The sequence below is a fragment of the Falco cherrug genome, chromosome 8 (assembly GCF_023634085.1).
Source record: "Falco cherrug isolate bFalChe1 chromosome 8, bFalChe1.pri, whole genome shotgun sequence".
Classification (NCBI taxonomy): domain Eukaryota; kingdom Metazoa; phylum Chordata; class Aves; order Falconiformes; family Falconidae; genus Falco; species Falco cherrug.
In genome coordinates this window covers 56,603,216-56,625,634 of record NC_073704.1, presented here as the reverse complement: position 1 = coordinate 56,625,634, position 22,419 = coordinate 56,603,216, and the positions used below count along the sequence as shown (strand labels likewise).

Genomic DNA, 22,419 nt, shown 5'->3' with positions numbered 1-22,419 from the left:
ATACCATATTAAATCAATTGCTGATACTGTTTAATCATTCCTCTCCCAGCACCAGTATTTGGGTCCCATTCTGGATCAGTTTTAGGCATAAATCTAGCAGGGTCATCATTAGCATTTCGCCTCTGAGTGTCTTGTTCAGCCTTTTCCAAAACCAACCGCTTTTCTTGTGTAGTAAAAAGAGTGTTTAACAGTGTTTTCATGCCACTCCAGACGGGATTATGATTCAACACAATTCATTCCCCTGATACATCTTGTGTGGATTATTGCTGTATGATCCCATTGATTGTTTCCAATTGAGTGAGTCTGAGCTGGTAAACGGGACGTGCCCAAACACCAGCAAACCTTCAACTGCCACTGCCGGCCGGAGCGGTGCCTGTAGCACCGGCGGCTGAGCCCAAGCTCTGCCTGAAACGGGAGAGAAATTTCCCCCTTCCATTTGAGGAGATGGCTCATCCGAATTAGTACTAGCCTCTTCTTGGCTGAGCAGCAGTACTGACACTTGTACATCCTCCGGCTCCTCGTTTCTCTTAATACAGCCCTTCCCAATACCACCAGCCTAACAGCACCTCTGCATCTTCAGTTCACTTTCAGCCAACGCATTGGTACCACTCGGATTGCTCTGTAACAATTTACATTTCTTTCTTATGTCATAATTATCCCACAATGCAAAGAACAAATCATCCTTCAAATCAGTACTTCATCCCAGTTACCCACTCTCCTACAGAAAATTATTAAACACAATATTAGTATTCTAATTTGAAGTCCTATTTTCCAGCCATTTCTCACCACCACCCAACTTACACTCTGGCCACCACTTATTACAGGAGCTGTGTAATTTTCTTTTAGTTAAGGGTCCCCCACCGAAACAGTTCCAGTTTTTCAGGATGCATCCTAAAGGCATGCAAAGAGGTATCTCGGTGGAGCAGGTGGAACCTATATTACTTCCCAGGAAAGAAAAAAAAAAAAAAGTCTTTACCAGGACTTCGTGTACTCAGCAAACGGATCCTCGGGACTGAGCCAACCTGACACCCAGAGCAGCACCCAGATGCTGGGTCCACCCCATGCACCACTCCGGGCAAACCTGCTCCCACCCAGGTGGCCAGGGAGGGCTGTGTCACTGGCCCAGCTCACCACCCACTGTGTCCCACCAGCCCCCGCCCAGAGCCTGGGCACTGCTCACCGCGTGTCACACCGGACAGACATCCCATACACGTCGAAAAAGCACTTGCGATTCTGTCTGGTCACACTTAATTCTCACTGGGTCTTATAAGCCTCGCTCCATTGAAAGGTACCGTGGGCTGGGGGGTTTCCCACAGTCTGTGGGGAGGGGGCTGTGTTAGTAGGGGGCTTTCCCAGCTGGAGGGTGGATCTCTCAGTGTGCTCATGAGGATGGTTCACACACAGTTCAAGTAATTTTCTGCTTGGTCTCATTAACCATTTGGTTCTCCTTGAGATTGTCTTGTTACCTCTTAGCTTGAGGTATTTATGGTGTCTATTCCTTCTCCCAAGGCTGTGTTCTGTTAACTGTAACATCCTCCTTTTTTCAAGTTCCCTCATTTTTCATTATAGATATTTACATATTTTGTCTAAATTTCAAGTTAAATAACAGACTGACCTTCCATTAACTACCGACCCACCAACTGGTCAGCTACAGCACTACTGAATGTCTTTAGATTTTTAGAGCAGCAGGAACAAAAGAAACTGGAAAATCTGCACCTCATTTGTTTTTCAAGCTGAGAAGCATGCAAGGTGGGTTTTAATGTAGATTAAGGCAAACAGCAAAGAAAGAAAAAGTATCGCAAGAGTAGAATACACCTGTCTCATGTCCCAAGCGCCCTCTGTCCCGTCGAGCGGTGGGCTTGCAGGAGGGCACACGCTGGCCAAGGGGCTGACGGGCCCTGCCTGTGACCCACTCAGGGAGGGCTCAGCCCTACATTTTGTTTCCCATTAATATTCAGGATGTCTTAAACCTGTTTTCTCTTCTACTGGCTTTAGTGGTATATTGTCACCATGTACTGTTCATTTCAGTATAATTACTGTGGACTGTTTGTTTCAGTATAATTATTATGGATAATTGCTATCAAGCAGTAGTTGTGCAACATTAGATTGTTAAGGGAGGGTTAATCAGTAATTCCAAGACAGATCTAAACCAAAAGATCTTCTTGCAAAGCTGGATCTGAAATCAAAATTGCCAAAAGATGTTGAACTGTGGTCAAGACAAGTCCACATAGGGGAAGATAACTGAGGTTCAGTTCTCGATCAGCAGTAACTAGAGTGTCAACTGTTGTTTGAGACCTCCAGAATTTTTCTAAAATACCTGTAAGGAGCATGCGTGATGCTTAATTAATATAGTACTGCCTATTGAATGCATATGTATGATTTTTCTGAGAAATCTAATGTATAAACGTATGTATGGTCTATATAATCTCGTCAAAACGTAACATACGGTATGCACGTTAGGTGGAAAGATCCCCCGTGCACCCAGCACAGCAATAAAGGAATGCCTGCTTCTTAATGCTGCCTTGGTGTTAAGGAGTTTTCTTATTCCCAATTTCAGTGACAGTATTAAACAGAACAGGTATCTACTGAGGGTATAATACTGTGTTTTCCTACATGAACAGCAAAGGTCCCGTTAGCAGATGGATCCTGTGCAGCAAATGCTGAATCCCTGGACCCACTGAAGCTCACTCTGATCTATCAGCACAACAAGCTCAGGGTACATACAACGAGGCAGCCCTGAGGCACCTCCCTTCAAACTTATAGGTATATGTATATAACGTATAGAAGGAAGTAAATTTGTAGTACCCATGGCAAGCACCCATTCTAGATTCCGGTGCATTGAAATATGTCTTACACCTGAGTTCACAGTGTGTAAAAAGAAAATTGGATTGGAGAAGAAGAAAGTTAGAGCTGGAGAATAATCCCACAAACAGCTGTTTTATACCCTAAAAGATAATTGTGTAGGAATTAGCACATTTGCCCACATGCATTCCTGCAGGCCAGATCAGCTTTCAGTAAGAAGATAATTTAGAAATAAACAGGCATTTTATACTATTTATAAGACTTTCCTCTTAAGGATCCATCTGCACTGCAGATGCAGTGGGAGCAGGGGCCTATTTACAACACAATTGCAATGTGTAGTAGGGTAGACAGGATTTACTCATGCTTTTGTGTTCCTTAACTACAAAATGTGTTCTTTAACTACAAAAAAGTAGTTCTCAAATGAGAGGTTTTGATCTTGGACTTGGAAAATGGAGTTATGAGCCCACAGAAGCAGAAAAGCATAATAAAAATGTTGATATGAGACTGAAAACTTAAAATGCAAAGATTCCAGAGTATATCTACTCTACACTGGCTTAGGATTTTTTGAGGCTTAAGGAGATTTCATTCGTACCTGTCTTTATCAATAATGTAGTCTCAACGGACATCGGGGGCCGAAGCCTCGGGTTTGAGAGGACACTTGGGGTCCAACAGATAACCCGTAAAATACAGGATGTCCTACACGAGACGGTTGATGTAGCTTCCTCTGAATCATTCCTCAGCATCCTCTGGCAGCCCAGCACGGACTGACTTCTCTGCCCGTGGTTTTCAGTTCTTCCCGTATTCTTGTGGTAGCTGGATTTACATAATGATAAATATTAAGACACACTTACGTATATACACACACTAGTATTAATAGCCCAAATTGTGTGAAAAAGTTACTTCAGCTTGTCATTCTAGGCATATGCAGTTTAGCTGCGCAGGAAGTCTCTGAATTACACAAATTAGGATTTGGCTGTCCCCACTCAGTTCCAAGGCTTTGGTTTAAAATGAAACACTAGGGATACATTGTTCAGATTAGTTTATTCAAATACAACAGCAAAATAACAGGATTCCCGGAGGAAAATAACCATCTATTCCACAAAGCAAGGGAGAAAGAAAAAAAAGTTACTAACATGAATTACAAAGTTTGGCCAAAAAGTTTTGAATTTCATTACTCTCCAAGTTCAGCACAGATACTCTCTCCATTAAAAGCCTTTGTTATTCTTCAGAGAATTTGGTAGTCTCTGGAGAATTCCTTACAATATAACTATGCTCAGGGATCAAGTCACAGCCCACTAGTGTAAGTCACAGGGCCAGATGCCATCCATTTTCCTCTCTCTGGGTGCTACCATGCCTCGCCATACCTTCTGAACAATCCCCCTTTTATTAATGGAACTGGTTGCAGACCAAGATATTACTGAAACTGATCTAAGTTTTCAATGTGTGATACAACAGTTGTACCACAAATACAGACTACAGTTAAGAATAACCACATTAAAACTGTCTCATCAAAGAAAAAATACAAAGCATTGCTGAATCATTCTTGACTTCACTCTCCAGGCCTTAAAATATTTTACTGCAGTAAGAATTATATTAAAGTCATAAACCAGAATTATTTCACTTGCTAAAACTCCTAAGTAATACCTACAGAATTATGACAAATACCATCAGAATGCCTATTTGGGCATTAAAAGGATGCACTTAAATACATCTCTCCTCAGGAAAGCACATTATCACATGCTTAAGGCTAAATTCCTGTGTTAAGTGCTTTTCTGACCCAAACAATGCCCTGATGAAGCAGGAAAAATTCCAGAGGCTTTTGACCTCCCCAGATCTGCCTGCAATCTCTTAAAATACTAGCAGATCATCAAACTCTTCAAAGTTACCGTTTTCCATTGAACATACTGACTGAAAACATTTCTTGCCCACTCTCTATTTCTCTGGATTATAATTCGTTTTAAAAATTACAATGCTTGCAACAACTTTACTTCTTCTTCCTCATCGGTGTCAGTTACATTGACTATGCGGCTGGTGGAGGGAGTAGGTGGCCTGTATGGTGATAAAACCTCCCTCACTACGTCAACATCCAGTTGTTGTAGGGGGCTTAAATACTGCTCCTGGTTGTAGCTGCTGTGACAGGGCGCTACTTGAAGGCTCTCAGAGCTGCGTTGGTTCTGACGTGTACTTTCTTCTGGGGATTGCTTGAAAGGATAGCCTTCATCCATAGCAGAAAACATCACCTCCTGTCTTTGGTACCTATTTTTATAAAAGCCAAAGCATTCAGGCACTGAGCTGGAGAAATTCCCACAGGCAAATGGAGGTCGGCTGAATGGGCATATGCTGCAGTTAAAAGAGATCGAAAGTTGGCTTTCAGAAATGCACATTGCCTGGACTTCCATTCAACTAAAAAAAAGCAGAATTACATCAATTTTCTATGCTAGTCAGCTTATCCTGCTGGAATATTCAAAACATGCATACTTTAAACCATGCCTAATTTCAACACTAGGGTCCTAACAAGAGTCATGCACAGATTCCATGTCTCTGCATACGCAGCTCTTCATGCTAGCTACATGCTTGACATTGCTTTGAAAACGAACACACAAACCCATGGTATTTATCAATGAAATAGCATCATGGATAAGCCAGCATCTGATAAGCCTGCAGTATGTTAACCAATGTACTTCAAAATAGTAAAACAAAGCATCAAAACTCAGTTTGTGTTATTTCTGTATGCCAAAATTTGTGACAGAGCTGGGATAAACGCTCTTATTTAGTCTTTTGAGTGAACCCTTGCATCTGTTACGTTACCAAACAGGAAACTGACAGAAGAATCCTTGTGCCAAATATGTGGTTGTCAATGTTACTATTTAAAGAATATACAGTGATACATTTTTAACAAGCAACCACATAGTAGATTGCAGAAAATTACTATGTCAAATGTAACTGTATTCCTCCAGTGTCAGAAGTCTGAATTTTTATTCTGATGCGGAGTGGCACACATATTGTAATTTGCACAATGTTACAGAAATTCACTACATTGTTAACAAAACAGCATATGAAGAAGTAATAGAGCTCTATATTGCAGACATTATAAAGACATTAATACAATGTCTATTGAGGTTTCAAGGAAACTATTCATCTTTCCAATCTAATATTTAAATTTTTAGTGCATAAATCTGCATGCATATATTTTTTACTGCCAGTGCTACTCAGAAATTCTGATTCTTGTATACAATAAATAAATTTATAGGAATACGAACTTACAGCTCATTGCATTATAAAGATCCTGGCATTAGCAAAGCTGGCAGCCTTCAGAAGTTCATTAATGTGTAAACTCAGAACAGTCTTTTATGGTACAAAACACTCCTCTCCCTCAGAGGCCTCACAAAATGGTCTAATTGCAGAGACCAAGGGCTAAGAAAAGTTCACCTTTAGCAATTTTGGGAATGTGTCCTCTGTTTCTTTAAAGGACCTCAAAAATAGAAATGTCTTGTATTGTGCTTACCAGCTCATAAAGTTCTTTTTAGTTTGATGGGTCATCAACAGCCCTAATTAATGACTGGATAGTCTTATCACCATAGGAACATAATGGTTGCTGCTATTAGTAGGAATGAGCAGTGTATAAATGGGTGGAATTTAAGTCTAATAGTCATAATAATTTGTCATGTTAGATATTGCACAGTCATGAAAGAAAAATGATGCCTTACAAAGAACAAGCCTCAGTAGGCCATCAGATGACTTGCATTTGAGCAGCACACCTGCTGCTGGGAGGGCACTGGTGCTTTCTGTGCATGTTTAGCTTAGGAAATACCCATGGGATATTGCATTTGTTAGCCTGTGAATTCTTTGATCAAGCAATCTCTGATTGACTGCTCAGAGACTGCTGAGGAAAAACCAGGAACTGCTACTTACATATGAATTGTGAAGACATTTCCCACCAGGTTGGATTTCAGAAATATTGGTAGTTATGATAGCTGCGATCATAGTACCCAGGAGACATCTCACACACCTACTTTAATTCTATCCGATCATTTTCAAAATATATTTACACTATCTCTACCTAATGTTTTTCTGTGGAAATCAACTGCACTTAGATGCATAAAGTGGAAAGATGATACTTCTATTTACTGTGGGCTTGGGAGTGCCAATTACTGCAATAATACTATGGAGCCTTCAATAACTGGGCATGTATTACGAGCAGCCTCAGGCCAGCAGGTCCCATCACACAAGAGCTGTAGGAAGGGAAGAGCACCTTTCCTTCTGAATACTCCATCTGTTTTCTGCAAGTCAAAAGACTCTCTGCCTTTTAGCACTTGTTCTTACTGGTATTGAAATAAAGGGTTTCATTACCTTGAGGGGAAATACTGCGGTCCAGGTACAAAGTAACGGTGGTAAAACGAAAACTGAGGAGGCATTCCAAATAGACTGGCTGGCTGATGGGTGCGAGGAGGCTCACAGAGCTGTGAGTGAAGAAAAGGGGCAGTTTGGGGAAGAGGTATCCCTCTAGGAAAAACAGAAACCCCTGGGTACTCCTTTGGCAGCTCACTATTAGAGACAGAAATTCTGCCAATGGTGGCGGTTATGTTACTTGGGTTTCTGTTGAAAACTGGTGTAGGTCTTTTCAGAGAGCAATTGAGCCCAAATGATACATCAAGACCTGCTATCTGAGCAGGTTCAGCAATGTGCTGTGGTGAAATTACAGGGTGCAGGGGCAGAGCTGGAAGTGGAACAGCCACTGATGCAATGCTTGCACTAGTAGTCTGGAAAAGAGTAATTGGACCAGCATGTTGAATGGAAGAAGCTGACAGACAGCTGGCAGACGGAGGCTCACCTTTAGGAAACAGAACAGTTACTTATCAAACACGAGAGATTTCATAAACAGCAGTGTAGCAAACAACACCCAGAGCCAGAACCGTTTCTCCCAAAACGCTTTCTAGCATTACTTCCCTGCAACTCAGTCATACACCACTTGGCCTGTATGTGTTCTGACAGATGGGTTTGCAGCCCACACATTCAAGCTTCCTTCTACAGAAATGCAAGGGTGAAAGAGGAAGGAATTGGCTGGCGAGTGTTGAGGCTGTGAGGCTGGTGAGGGCTGTATCTTGTCCTGATACGGCTACAGAATGGGGCTGGAAGATGCATTTAGTGCCTGAAGCTCAAAAGACCTTCCAAGTCTACTAGCTGAGTTGGAGTGAGACAAACTCTTAACAAAACTGTGTGGTGCCAAAGCAGCAGTGAGCAACAGAAGCAACAGTTCTAACACCCTACTCTCTGATATGTTTTCTTATTTGTTTCACCAATGAGTGTACTCACTAGCCAACTTCACTTTGAAATATTTTGCAGAACTTACACTTGAATGTACAGTCTCAAATAACACCTCATGTCAACAGGGCCGCCTTTATACAGAAAGATTTCAAAATACATTGCATAAGTATTTTCAAATCCCACTACCTAGTCTAAGAGTCTAAATTCTGAGTCAACAGCACGTAAATGCATCTAGACATTAACAGTTTGTATTTAAGAGTAATTTCAACCACAATAGGATAATAAATTCCAGAATAAAACATAGTGATACAAGAATATTTAATTTTTAAAAAGAGAGAAAACAGAAGAAATATATTAATATGTATAGTGGGGGAAAAAAAGAAAGAATTTGAAAAATGGAGGATGTTAGTTAATCCTTAGAAACAGTTAACAGCCTTGGGAGAAGGAATAGACACCATAAATACCTCAAGCTAAGAGGTAACAAGACAATCTCAAGGAGAACCAAATGGTTAATGAGACCAAGCAGAAAATTACTTGAACTATGTGTGAACCATCCTCCTGAGCACACTGAGAGATCCACCCTCCAGCTGGGAAAGCCCCCTACTAACACAGCCCCCTCCCCACAGAACATGAGCAGTGAAAAAAACCAAAACAAAAAAAACCCCAAAACACTGTATCTTTAAATGGAGATGAGGATCCTATGAACCTATGAGAATTAAGTGTGACCAAGTGGAATTGTCAACACTTGTTCAAAGTGTATAAAATGTTTTACCCTATGTTAAGAGGTGGGCTAGCTGTGTGGTGTTACCACCCAGCACCCGCCTCTGTGCAGACATTCAGTAAACAACTAGCTTGACTCTGTGTGTGGGTTGGCTCTTGAACACTGGGTGAAGAACCCAGATTTGGGATAACAATAGTAGCATCTGAGGACAATAAAACATTATAAAATACACCAGAGTAAGAAAACTAAGAATGTTCAGTCAATTTACAGAAGGATTTGAGAAAGGATCACATCACTAACTCTGAACTTCACCAGAACAAAGCTGAGCATTTTTTACATCTCCAAATATTACTGTTGCGGATTGTCTTTAAAACTTGCAGAAAGTTTGACTGAATCTTTCTATATTTTGTGAAACAGTCAGCTATAGGAACATCGTGATTTTTTAAGAGACCAGCCTCTATGTTACCATTATGTTAATACTTCCTAACCAGTGATGTAAGGGCTGCTGTGCTACTTGTCATTTGAGGCTGTGTTACTTGAAGTCCTTATTCTCTGGACCATAACCAGAGCACCTGGGTTCTATTGTGTATAGGATGAGTTATTGGACGACTTGGCAAGGTAGGTACCTGGCCATCCAACTTGGCAACAAAACTTACTTTTAAGGTGTCCCAAATTGAACTACCTTCACTGTAATAGTAAAGAACACACCCACAGGTCAGGAAGACCCTTGCCCAGGTGAAGACCCTTCCTCTGTGCAAGCGTAGTAACTGAAGAGGCTGACACAGCAGATATTATAATTATGTGCAAATTGCCAACCAATCATTGTAACTGGGAGGGTGCTACCTTGTAAATTTTGTGTATAAATGTAATGGTGAAATTGGCATAGGCATACTTGATTTGTGGAGATTCCACCAAGTACCCAGTGCTGCAATACAGAAGTGCCTGCTTATCTACTTCGTGTAGACAGGTTTTTTGTTCCCTGGCTAACACTACCACACAGTGTAAAGTCACTTCATTCTCTTGTCTCATTATAAAGAGAGCAGCCCATGTCAGTAATGCTTAAAGAGAAAAATGCCATTGCCTGGATCTAAACTATTTGTTGCTGAAATCCGCTGTCCATGCACTGACAGAGTCAGAGCTCTTTCACTACAAAATATGCAGGTCAGTTGTTACACCTGACTGAGGGCTCTCAGGCTGCACCCTATTTCACTGCCCATATTGGCTTCTTATAAAAAGGAGAAGCCTTCCAGGTTAGGTGCACCTTTTTAATGCATTCCTTATGTAACTATATTTTTGTTTGTATAAAAGCTCAGCTACATATGCTCAAACTGTGGGTATGTGCAAGTTCATAGCAACTACATATAGAACTCTTCCAGATGTGCATAGATACCCAAGTTACTCTTCATGGAAAATATGCAAATGAAAAACGTCTTGTTCAGATTCAGTGACTGCTTTAATATTGCAGCAAGCACTAACACTCTACTGACTTCCCTTCTGATGACCTTGTTGACAATTCTGTCCTGCTGTCTCTTGCAAGCAATCCAAGTTGCTGAGCATTTACTCTCAAGCAATGCTGCCCCAAGGGACACTAACGCCAGGGTGGAGGCGCCATGGACTAAGCTAAGGAGCTTTTTCAGGCTTGGTAGGGAGGGTTTGAGCACTGTGCAGTTAGAGCTGGTGAGGTAGGATGAATGTGAGGTGCAGACAGAACAAGAAAAAGAAACAGCTGTAGCTTAACAGGAAGCAATTGAGATCCAAAAAGATCAGGAGGTAGGAGGAGGGAACCAGGAACTACAAAGACAATACCAAGGATCTGTGGGAGAAGAATTTAAGAGGCTGAGGAAACAGTAGGTAGAGACCAAGAGGCAGAGGTGTGTTGCAGAGGACTGGTAGAAACAGTGATGTCAAGAAAGTGAGAAGTTGTTCTGACTGTACGCAGCGTATGTATAACTTTTACTATAGTAGGTAAATTGTGAATTTTTAAAATAATTAATTCCTGAAAACTCACAGGGTGGATGCCCAGTACTGTTCTTAACATTGGGGATGAATACAGAGAAAGCAGGTGACTGGAAGGGATAAATGCCACCTGGATTTGTAGTGACGATACTCTGAGAAGTGCTGGAAAATACAGTAGAAACGGGGAGTGGAAAACGCTTCCTTTTGCCTAGTCGTGGTTGATAAACCCAACCTGTCAGAGACGAAAAAAGATGCAGACATGTCAAACCAATGAGTTCAGCAACGGCACGTATAGTCAATGGCAGTACTCCATTTGTTTCAGCGAGCTAGCAAATCGGGCATTTCATCAGAGGTCGAAATAAAGTAGATGTATTTGGGCATAGTTTCTATGTTACTAAATAGTAACTGTGAGTGAAAGAAATACAGAACAGTGGGGGATGTGGCACAGCTGAGGAAAGCAGGTTAAGGGGAACATGACGCTGTACCATGGGCTTTCAGCGCAGAAATAAACCATGACTGTATTCAAAATGTGGGTCTTTCCTGATTGTTTCCTTAACCCCTTAAGTCTCACATATCCCCACAGGTTACAGGAGATAATGGAAAACACAACCCATTAGGAACCCTGTATAGATTTTGGAGGAGTGTGTTTGCCTTTGCCTTGCAAGATGTATAAATACGAAATTACACTGAGCAGCTCAGTTTCTTACACAGGCTAACTCTTAATGCAACTTTAAAGAAGATGCTTTTTTTCTTTTCTTCTTTGAAGGGTGCAATGAGAGAGGGAGAGTGCTGTCCTTCCTTTTCCTTGTTTATGACAGATTAGTCAGATTTTACCAGGATTAGCCATAATAATGAACTACAGGATTATGACAACAGAGAAAGGACCACAACACCTGGTATCTCATCAGCTTTTAAAAAGCATTTTCAAAGTACTTAGGCTCTGTTTTATTGAACTGCAGTGTTATGGAGAAAGGAGTTTGTGAAGGGTACAAATTTTTAACCCTTTTCACAAAAGGCTGAGAAACAACATCTTCCACACTGTTATTTGGGAATCCCAAGTCTACACACTGAAGAATCCCACAGAATACAATGCCATTTGTGCTTCCTATGGCATTTCCCTTTCCTGCTTTGAAGGAATGGATGTGTCACCACAGGCCACCTGGGCAGCTCTTTTTGGAGCATGTAAAATGATGCAGCAGGCCATGTTCACAATAAACTTGCTATCTGGCCAATAGACTAACGCATTCAGAAGAGCTGCTGCAGCTGTGGTGGTCTAAGACCATAAGAAACATTAGAGGCTATGAAGGATCAAACACCATTTTGGATGCTTTAAAAAAACTAATATGTTTTCAGGCACTAGAAGGCTGACAGAAGGACTGTGTGCTTGAAATTTTTGTAATTTTTTTCTGACTGTATTACTGGTTCTAATGAAAGAGATCGATTTTTTTTTTTTTTCAAAAACTCTTGCGCTTCTAAAGCATTCAGGTAAATAAATATGTTTACCAGGAAATTCTTCTCTGTGCCTTTGTTGTATTTTATGAGCTTCATCATAATAGGGCTGCTTCTGCTCTTCAGTCAGTTTGCTCCACTCCAATCCAAGCTGAACACTGATTTCTGCATTATTGGCAGTTGGGTTAGCTTTTGCTAGGGCAGGCCGATGAATCCTAGCCCACACCATAAATGCGTTCATTGGACGCTTTACATGGCCACTTTTGTCCTTGCTAAATGGAGCATCTGGCATGCCTATGCAACAAATGAGGAAAGATGATCATCTTCCAGGCAATATATGGAATACAGGTTACATTCAATAGTACATCAAAAGGATATTTGGCAACAGTCAAAAGAATCACTAGAGCTTTGGAACACATAAAACTGGGTGCACATTTGGAGAGTAGTTCCTAGAAAAATAACTAAGGCTAAGGGAGTACCCTCCACTAACCTTCAGTGAACTGCTGCATAAGGAATCCTGCATAAGGAGTCATTTACCTAATCATTTACCTGGGGTTTGTTACTTTTTTTTTTTTTTTTTTAAAAAAAGGCAGCATATGGGACTCCTAGCACACTGGTTTGCATTTCATTTGGCTAGATTGTTTTCTTAAGAATTTATGAACTTCTGAATTTATAACGTAAACACTGTATAGCATAGACCACCACTACAAATTTGTCATCACCACCAGAACTACGTACCCCAAGCCCTAGCGATGCAGGGACCAGATCTAATGATGGTATGGCAGGGACCTGTGCAGTCCCTGGCTTCTCAGCTGAGGTTGTTGCTGTTCTGGGGTTCTGGTTGGTGTCCCCCTGTCCCCCTTTTCTCAGATTTGAACACTCGTTTTGCTGGAGGAGCCTGTGTTACCAATGACTGCTAGATGATACTCAGCTTTGGCTCTTTGTAAACATGACAGCATTTAAATTGAGCTGGTGACAGGATGAACCCCAGGCCCCTCACAACTCGACTGATCCCTGAGAAAGCAGTTTCCTCTCTGGAAAAGCCTTCAAAATGAACTCCTTCACATTATCAATGAAGAACAAAAGTCTTCCAGTCTTCGAGACCTCACTTTTAAGTAATGAATTTTGAAAGCCTAGATCCCTTTCAAAAAAGTAAGCTTCTAATCCCGCTGTTCCAAAATGTTCCTCTTGTAATGTGTCCAGATTTTCTCAGAGAGGTGTATGAATGCTTCCCAGCTTTAAAAATCAAGCAGATCCCTGACCTTAAACTTGGAATCACAACCCAGTGCAACTCTGAACACTCTTGTAAGGGGTTTAACATAGTCAGGGAGCAAATGGACAAAACATTGACTTTAACAAACCCTAGAGAGCTCTCTGCTCCCATGCGTTTATGTCTCATGCTGAAGAAGAGCTGTACGAGCTGAGGTCCAGCCGAAGGGATGGTTTTCTGACAGAACCTTTGCACTACTAGTGTTCTGTCCGATAACCTGCCACCTGCGTGCCACTCGCCGAACCCCGGCGAGCTCTCATTAACACAATACCTGAATCGGAGGGCAGTACTGTGAAGGGAATATTTTTAGTTTCGATCTTTACTGAAGGCTCCGGTAAAGACTCTGTTTTGAGCGGCACTGGCTTCACCGGCAGCAGAGGGCCTTGTGTGCGGGACCCCGGAGCCAAGGGCTGGCGCACACCCGCGACCTTCTGATCTCCAGGGGGGACCCCAAGCCCCTCACACGGCTGCACCCTGCGCTCATCGGTGCCGGCACGGGCAGGCCCGCACGGGGGGGCAGCGGGGCCAGCGCCCGCTCCTGCCCTCACCCCGCCGGGCTCAAGGGCCACGTCGGGCGGCTCCACCTTGACAGCAACGGCTTCCCGCGGCTCCTTCCCACCGCCGCCTCGCTCACGGGCCATTTCTCTCCGGACGGAGCCGAGGGCCTCCCGACCCTCCCAGGGCGCCGGGAAGCACCTCAGCCCGCCCCCCGCCTCCCCCGGCTCGGGCTCCTCCACTTTGATGTGCGGCACCCTGGGGGGACCCTGCGCCTCCCCCTGCGGCCGGGGCGGCGGGGGGCGCCGGCGGGGCCCCGGGGCAGCCCTGGGGCGGAGCGGGGGCTCCCTCAGCCACCGCTCCATCCCGCCGCGGCCGTTTGCCGCCTGCGGGCGTTGGACCAACGCTCGCCGCGGCCCCCGCGCCGCCGGCACCCGACACCGGGCGCGCACCGAGCGCTCTCGCCCCGGCCACGCAGTGCGGGCGCCACGGCGAGCGGCGGCGGCGCGGTCCGGCCCGGCCAGGCCACGCCCCACCCGACCGCGCCCCACCCCCCGACCTCCGAGTAACATAGAGAGGTCCGCCTAGGCGCCCAGAAGGGCTTGGCGCCGCGCTCGCGGAGGGCGCCCGCCGCTTCCGCTTCCGGTCTGGCTATGCTGGGGAGCTGGCGGGCTGCGGCGGCTGTCGTTGCGCGGAGCGGGAGGTGGGCGTGCTGCCAGCGCGGCCGTTGCCGCCGCCTCTCCATGGCGAAAAGCAAATTCGAGTATGTGCGGGACTTCGAGGCGGACGACACGTGTCTGCCCAACTGCTGGATAGTGGTCCGGCTGGACGGCCGCAACTTCCACAGGTGGAGGCCGGGCGGGCAGCCGGTGGCCGGGGCGCTTATAGCCGTGTCTCGGCCGGCGGGAAGGCGGGCGGGAGTTTCCTCGGCCTAAAGGCGCCGGGGGTGCGGGCCCCGGGTGCTGTGCCGGGAAGAGGGAACCCGAGTGGTGCCGGGCAGTTGGCCTCGGCTGTTCCGTGCCTGACCCGTGTGAGTCCTGCAGCGTGTGGCAGATTATCTGAAGATCTTACTGAATCTTTCTATATTTTGTGTTTATGTAACAGTTAGAGGAACGTTTTGATTCTAAGGAGTTAACTTTCACGATGGGATTATGTTAGCATTTATTAACCAGTGATGTATGAATCGCTGTACTGCTTGTTATCCGAGACTGTTACTGGAAGTCCCTGTGCTGCAGACCATAATACCCTTAGTCTTTACTCTCTAGACCATAACCAGAGCGCCCAGGTTCTGTTGTGTGTAGGATGAGTTATTGGACAGCTTGGCAAGGCCGATATCCAGCCTTCCAACTTGGCAACAAAGCTAACTTTTAAGGTGTCCTGAAGTGAACTACCTTCATTATAATACTGAAAGTCACACCCACAGGTCAAGAAGACCCTTGCCCAGGTGAAGACCCTTCCCCTGCGCAAGCGTAGTTACAGAAAAGGATGACACAGCAAATATTACAATTATATGCAAATTTCTAACCAATCATTGTAATTGGGAGTGTACGACCTTGTAATTTTGTGTATAAATGTAATGGTAAAATCCACACAGGTGTGCTTGATTTGTGGTGATGCCACTGAGCACCCAGCGCTGCAATAAAGGCGTGCCTGCTTCTTAATACTACATTGGTGTTAAGAGGCTTGATCCCCGATTTCAGTGACAGGTGCAGGGGTTGCAGGCCCTCCCCCTGCCCCCCCTCCCCGCCCCCCCCCCCCCCCCCCCCCCCCCCCGAGGACCTACAGAGCCTTCACTCGGCCTCCCCAGCGCACAGGATTACTGCTGGTGTTTTGTCTCCAAGGGCCATGGGCAGCTTCAGAACCCTGCCTTTGCAGGGTGGCTGGGAAATGGCATACCAGTGCCTTGGGTGTGCTGGGGGAAGGCCAGCCACTGGTGTACAGGGATGTTTATTTGTGTTCGGAGTCAGTGCCTCTGTGGCATTCGCCTTTCTTGGGGGTAAATAGAGCACAGTTCTCACAAGGGTCAGTGACACGTATTCTTGCTGGGGATTTTATTTCTGGTTTGGATGTGTGGGGTTCTGGTAAAGCTCTCAAGTTTTGCCAAGTTTATTGTAATGTTGCCCCTATTGGACTGAGTATAAAAGGCACTCTAGGAGAAAGCGAGTTTTGTCATCCTTTTCCAAGTCAGATATGGAAACCAGTCGTTTTGAAGGACTGGTTAGGGTGAAGATACTGATGGGAAAGAGAATGGGTAATGGGTTATCCAGAGTGTATAAGAAAGCAGGGTTTTGTTAGTGCTTTTCATATCTGGAGGGAATTCACTGTCAGTATTGGCAGGATACCGGAAATCAGGATCCTGCCAGAAGGAGGAAAATGAATGGGCTAGCATTTGTGAGTAGCTCTTTAAGGGATTCATATTTGACCATTTTTGCTTTGAAGGTTTTCTGAGCAGCATGAGTTCAAAAAGCCAAATGATGACCGTGCTCTTCATCTGATGACCAAGTGTGCCCAGACAGTGATGCAAGAATTGGAGGATATTGCTATTGCTTATGGACAAAGTGATGAATATAGTTTTGTTTTCAAAAAGAACAGCAGATGGTTTAAAAGAAGAGCAAGGTAATGACTACTTTGATAGTGAAGTGAACATATTTTTAATATCTCTCTCTAAACCTGTAATTCTTCTTCAGAGTTGCCTTTATCTGCACAGAGGTTAGGAGTAGGGCTGTGTCTGGGTGCATATGCTGCAGGTAGTTCAAGTTCATGTGAATTCTTTGCCTGTGATCTCTCAGGAAAATACGTTCAGTGATACAGAGCTTTTAAAAAAGAAAGTTTTGATAGAACAAACATCAGAAACAAACATTCTTTTAACAAAATGTTACCTTTTCCAAACTCTTGAATCTCAGTACTTCCTGTTCTTCAAAAGACTATGCAGCTGCTGATTTGTTGGGCCATTATTTAGGAAATGCTGCTATCCACCAGAACTATCGCTACCGATACCTCAGATAATCACGTATATAATCATATTTATATATTTCTTTCTTTTTCCTTTTACTTTGTGTTTGCAAGTAAGTTCATGACTCATGTGGTCTCCCAGTTTGCCTCAAGTTACGTTTTCTATTGGAAGGATTACTTTAAGGACCAGCAACTTCTGTACCCACCAGGATTTGATGGACGAATTGTGTTGTATCCAAGCAACCAAAATTTAAAGGATTACCTCAGCTGGAGACAAGCAGACTGTAAGCATTTCTAGAAAATGGAGATTTGTACAGTTGAGTTCTCTTTCTGTCTGACTAGAAACGCTTTCATTGCTAGTGTTTTTGTACATATAGGTATCAGTGAAAGGTAGGTAGGGTGGTAGTTTTAAACAATATTAGGATTGTTTTGGGCTCTGTATGGGTACAGGAAATACTGGTTGAAATTCTGCATCTTCAGGCTACAGACTATTTGTTACATCCTGGGAGTGAGTTCAGCACAGGAAATGTTATAATTATTAATAGAATTAAATTATCTTTCATGTTTTGGGTTCATTTATCCAAGGTAATCTTCTTAGTGAGGGGATGTGAATGTTCAGATTCACACCATGTAGCAATCAAAAGTGCTATATATTCCATGCTAGAACAGACCATTTGATTTACTTTCTAGGCTTTTTTTAGTTAGTACCTAGTCCCTGTTGCTGAAATGAAGATAATTTGTTACACATAACCCTTCACCCTCCGCTCTCCCTTTTCAAAAATATAATGAAATCTATCTTCTAATTGTTCTTACGGTGTGCATTACTATAAAAAATGGATCAGAAAGATTGTGTCTTCTCTAGCAATGGATATTATTAATTCCCTTTTATTCTTGGCTGTTTCTTGGATATGAGTCTGGAAATAAAGTTGGGGTTTTTTCCAACTAGTCACTCAGATTTGGTAAATACTGTTTCTCTCTTCTCTTTTTTTGGTAGGCCATATTAATAACCTTTATAATACAGTGTTTTGGATGCTTGTACAGCGAAGTGGTTTGACACCAGTGCAAGCACAGGACAGACTTCAGGTAAGAGTCTCTTGAGGTCATGCTTTTTTCCACTTACAAAGAAAATCATAAGATTTGCAAAGCTGTGTCTTGCCTACCCAGCAGCCCTGGCTGGCTTGCCTATTCTTACTGTAATAATTTTGTGGGTGTAGATTCAATAACTTCTTGAATTGTACACGTGTTAATATGATAAGCATATAATTTATGTTTGGTCAAATATTAGCAGGATTTTAATTTCTTAATTAGCAAGTTCAGAAATCTTGGAAATGTCATATAAACATCCAGTATCTATACACACAAGTACAATGGCAGGATTCAGCTACTATTGATTCCCAGTCCTTTCTGTAGTATTTGGTCTCATTCTGCGGACTTCAGCAGATTATTTCCGTTTTCTCCTGGAGTCCATTGACTGACTTCTGTTTGCCTTGAAAACGTAATAAAACCCCTCTCTGTTTTAATATCCCCATTTTGCAGTTGGGACAGGTAATTAAACCTTGTAACTTAAAGATGGATAAACCTGTATAAATGTCAGTTTTCCAATATTCGCCCATCTTTTACCCTAGTATTTTGATTTGTTTGTTTTCTATAAGGCGACGACTTCTTTTCATTTCCTCTCAGGGAACTTTGGCTGGAGATAAGAATGAAATCTTGTTTTCTGAATTCAACATCAACTACAACAATGAACCTTTGATGTACAGAAAAGGAACTGTCTTAATATGGCAGAAGGTAAAATACTATTACCACTTGCTTCATGTTCATGTTTTAAATAGGTACATTGTGGCAAAGAAGCTACACTTTTAATATCACCAGATGTATCCCAAATGTATGTCTTGGGTATAAATATGTTTTAAAACTAACCACATTTGCCATATAATGATGTGTAAGAGGGCTGATTGTTTTGGAGATGGTTTTGAGATCTGTATCTATGAGCATAGTATAAAAACTAGTCTCTGAAGTCTGGCTTAGATACAGATTATGACAGCGGAGAAAAAATGTGTATCAACAGATGACAACGTATATGTGGAATTTCACAAGACTGATATATTTGCTAGATAAATCTTCCTCGTTTAATGAATCATTCACTTGGTTTCTTAGTGGTAACAGCTTTGAAAATTGAGGAAGTATCTTGCTTCCTGAAAAATTACATTTTAATGACTGTTGTCAGTTTGATATGGTGATCGCTGGGGCCTGTGCCAGGCCCTTCATAGGATTAGATCCTGAGTATTTCCACTGCAAAGGAATTAGGACCTTTTGTTTAGTAAGGTAACTCAGCTTATAGTATGCTTGTCCTTGTCTACTGTGAAGGAGCAGAGTAAGGAGTGCAGCTGTTAATGGGGAATTCCTTTTAATCATAACTTGGAAATGTTCATCATTCTAGGATTACATCATTGATCCAGAATTAGTGGAAGAAATCCCTGTCCTGTGTTTTGTATGAGATGAGACCCCAGAGAATCACAAGTGTTTATGGCCTGAATGTCCTCCTGTACTAGGAGATCTTAACTAGAAATACGCATTTCATGTGATCGGGATCCCATCTGTCTATGTTAAGAGTTCTCCATAACTTGCTCAGCCTTCTGTCTTCTATACATTAATAAAAATAGTAATTCTTTCGTTTCTTTTTAAAGTTGGCCAACAATTTCTATTGCTTCATTTGAACTAATTAGAACAGATAGAGGCTCCCACCTGGAAATACATTCCACTTGTTCTTTATGCATGGTTTTTTTCTTGGTGGTTGTAGAAATCTGCTTTATATAGTTCCAAAGTAAATATTGTACTTTATTCAAGAATACTTGCAATCGGGTGAATTTGCAGCTAATTTCTTCAAGTCAGGTGATGATGATGTGCAGTGTTAACTGCTCATCTGTTGGTCTTTGAATTGAGAATAGACTCTTTCAAAAGATACAGTGTTCAGATTCTGTAGTATGCTATAGGGTTAATCATGGCTTTTGTTGTAGCTAATTTGTGAATCCCTCCCGCTGGAGTCATACATGTCTGCTAATGTGTCAACTGTATTTTCAGGTTAACGAAGTCATGACTAAGAAAATAAAACTACCAACGGAAGCAGAAGAAAAGGAAGTTGAAGTTACCCGGACTAGGACTAAAGTTGTTCCCCTGCACTGTGACATTATTGGGGACCAGTTCTGGGAGGAATATCCTCAGATTCTGGCGGAGGATAGTTGATACCTCTGAGTATAACTGGTAGTTCACACTTTGCTCTGCTTGGGTTGTTGGCAAGTGAGCACGAATGGTGGCTGGCGGAGTTGGACCTGTAACCCTCTTCAACAACATTGGGTTTGGCACTGTTGTTGCCTGAAAAGATGACACTGGTCTGTTATCTGATATACAAGGATATGCCCATATGGAAAACTAAAATCACAATATATTCCAATGTGAATTAATAATTGAAGACTTCTACAGATATGCATGTAGAAGGAAGGAGCAAAAGTGTATAGAAATTTTGTGTATTTCTACAGCATTTAAGCCATGAGGTATTTTACTGAACTGCTGAACTATAAAAAAGCTTGCATATTTGAACAGGTAAAAGTAGAGGAGAAAATAATTATTTTGATTTTTTTTGTTTCAACTGAGACAGACCAAGATACTTCAATTGGCGTTTAGTCACATTAGTGACAAACTGTTTAACTGCCTAATGTCTCTGATTCTTGCAGAAAGGAAATGGAGTAACCCAGCAGTTCCCTGTGACTGATTTTAAAAGCTTTTGTCAAATGTACAGGATTTTTATACTTTTAAAGAATAAAAATAATTTCTTCCCTGCCTTGTTCATTACTTGGCCTTTCTCATGCCTGAGACTTTTAGTAGTAATCAGTGAAAATTCCAAACGGTAAAGTTAACAATAAGGGTACTGTATAGACTTCAATTCTGTTAGGAATTGTGCTCTCATCTTCCATGGTCTTGGGAAGTCATTTGTCTCCTGCTGTGCAGTGGAGTGAAAGGCAGGCACCACGAACATGCCTCTTGCTACAAAGAGGGTGCTGACAAGAACTTACGTTGCTGTCTGATTTTCTGGGAATGATGCAGACATAACAGTCCTGACAATACATGTTAGTTAAAGGGAAGGGAGGAATGTGTTGCCTGGTCTATGCACAGTTTTGTTCTGGCTTAACAATCAGCTAAGACCCTTTGTCAAAACACTTAAATCATACAGCCTCTCAGAGCAGAAATATTTCTGCTAATGTAAAGGGGCTTGTTCCAGTGTAACTGGAATTGGAGGGAAATAACCTACTTCAGTATATAAATACAACTATAATGATAGGTACTTACATATTCTTACTGCTTTTAACCTTACTGGTTTCAAAAACATGTTGATAGAACAGTAATGTAGCAAGCTGTGGCTAAGGGAGAGAGAGCAGTGGAAAGAAAGAATCAAATGTGACTAAATAAGGTCAGTACTGAGTTGTTTCCCATGAATTTGCATAGAAGCCTATTTTGTTTGCCCTCTTCTCCCCACAGGAAGAACTTAGACATTTACGGCAATGTGCACTTTGTTTTCTGGGATTTTTTTTGTATGGGGTGGGTGGGTGTTTCTTTGGGGTTTTTTTAAACTATAAACAGCTACTGATGTATACTACTCTGCAGTTTCTTTCTGAAATTGAACAATGAGTCTTATGTGCTTGTAGTGCAGAGCTTCCCCTTTAGTGCTGTGTGCTAATAGCGAGCAGTTAAGTACGTGCAATGAGAGAATGCATATCACTTTCAATTTGTAGAATGGGCTGTATAATTCCCAGGAAGAGGATATGAGGGGTTGTGAGATAATGACTGGTGCGGTGAGTGATTCATTCGGAATCATTTCCTCCTAAGAACTTCCTATCTGCCTGTCTGGTGGTTTTGGGGGTGGGGGGTTGGTCTTGTAACACAAATGTAATTTAATTGACTGAAATGCCGTGTCACTACCTGGTGCCTGACTTTGGACATAATGTATAAAGCAACTGTTCCAGAGGTGGTAACATTTGGATTTTGGGGTCTGAATAAAGGGGGGAAAAACATTTTGGCAACAGCTGTAGGTTTAGTGTATGCTATGACTACCTGATATATAAATAGATACACTGTAGAATATATGTACCTTTTGTGTGTGTAAAAAAGGGGTTTGTAGTAGGTCTTGTCCTCAGTCTTTTCTAATTGACTCATCCTACAGCAATATGTAGTAATTAAACATACCTCTTTACAGATGGATGCAGACTTTGGAACCAAGGTAGGCATTGTCTGTACAGCCATTGCCTTTAATTTGTACTAACAAAAGTGCTAGAGAAAGAAAGTGCCTGGGGTATCCTCATGCATAAAGTCATACAACTTTGTAGCTGTAGGGGGACAATAAATCTTCCCAAGCTTGAAGAACAAGCTGGCGTTAGCGGCACACACAGCTCCACCTGCGGCCCCTGCCGCTGCTCGCAGGTGCTTCTGCGGCTGCAGGGGTCCTGTCCTGCGGCGC

The 22,419-nt window shown here is 42.6% G+C and overlaps 2 protein-coding genes across 4 annotated transcripts; one reads left to right on the top strand and one right to left on the bottom strand.

Annotated features, from left to right (window-relative positions):
- Positions 1–3,879: 3,879 nt before the first annotated feature.
- Positions 3,880–14,448, bottom strand: SOX30 (SRY-box transcription factor 30). The gene is made up of 5 exons (XM_027802128.2): positions 13,735–14,448; positions 12,248–12,487; positions 10,797–10,976; positions 7,153–7,633; positions 3,880–5,142 (listed from the first exon to the last, which is right to left on the bottom strand). The coding sequence occupies exons 1-5, from the start codon at positions 14,321–14,323 to the stop codon at positions 4,767–4,769; spliced, it is 1,866 nt and encodes a 621-aa protein (XP_027657929.2). The 5' UTR covers positions 14,324–14,448; the 3' UTR covers positions 3,880–4,766.
- Positions 14,449–14,596: 148 nt separating this feature from the next.
- THG1L (tRNA-histidine guanylyltransferase 1 like) lies at positions 14,597–20,756 on the top strand. Of its 3 annotated transcripts, XM_005437001.4 has the most exons (6): positions 14,597–14,805; positions 16,398–16,574; positions 17,025–17,194; positions 17,905–17,993; positions 18,591–18,698; positions 19,992–20,756. In XM_005437001.4, exons 1-6 carry the CDS (start codon positions 14,612–14,614, stop codon positions 20,151–20,153), a joined length of 900 nt encoding a protein of 299 aa, XP_005437058.2. In that variant the 5' UTR covers positions 14,597–14,611; the 3' UTR covers positions 20,154–20,756. The 3 variants fall into 3 exon arrangements, with proteins under 3 accessions (XP_005437058.2, XP_027657931.1, XP_027657932.1); XM_027802130.2 differs by lacking the exon at positions 14,597–14,805 and having other exon boundaries at positions 16,444–16,574; positions 17,029–17,194; XM_027802131.2 differs by lacking the exon at positions 14,597–14,805 and having other exon boundaries at positions 16,508–16,574; positions 17,120–17,194.
- Positions 20,757–22,419: the final 1,663 nt, after the last annotated feature.

What these genes read in the sequence shown, in the direction of transcription:
- THG1L (XM_005437001.4), top strand. Translation starts at nt 14,612, where the DNA reads ATGCTGGGGAGCTGGCGGGCTGCGGCGGCTGTCGTTGCGCGGAGCGGG. An exon ending in GACGGCCGCAACTTCCACAG is followed by an intron (nt 14,806 to 16,397) that starts GTGGAGGCCGGG and finishes TTTGCTTTGAAG; the next exon opens with GTTTTCTGAGCAGCATGAGT. An exon ending in TGGTTTAAAAGAAGAGCAAG is followed by an intron (nt 16,575 to 17,024) that starts GTAATGACTACT and finishes TGTGTTTGCAAG; the next exon opens with TAAGTTCATGACTCATGTGG.
- SOX30 (XM_027802128.2), bottom strand. Translation starts at nt 14,323, where the DNA reads ATGGAGCGGTGGCTGAGGGAGCCCCCGCTCCGCCCCAGGGCTGCCCCG. An exon ending in AGTACTGCCCTCCGATTCAG is followed by an intron (nt 12,488 to 13,734) that starts GTATTGTGTTAA and finishes TTTGTTGCATAG; the next exon opens with GCATGCCAGATGCTCCATTT. An exon ending in CCGCAGTATTTCCCCTCAAG is followed by an intron (nt 5,143 to 7,152) that starts GTAATGAAACCC and finishes TTTTAACTGCAG; the next exon opens with CATATGCCCATTCAGCCGAC.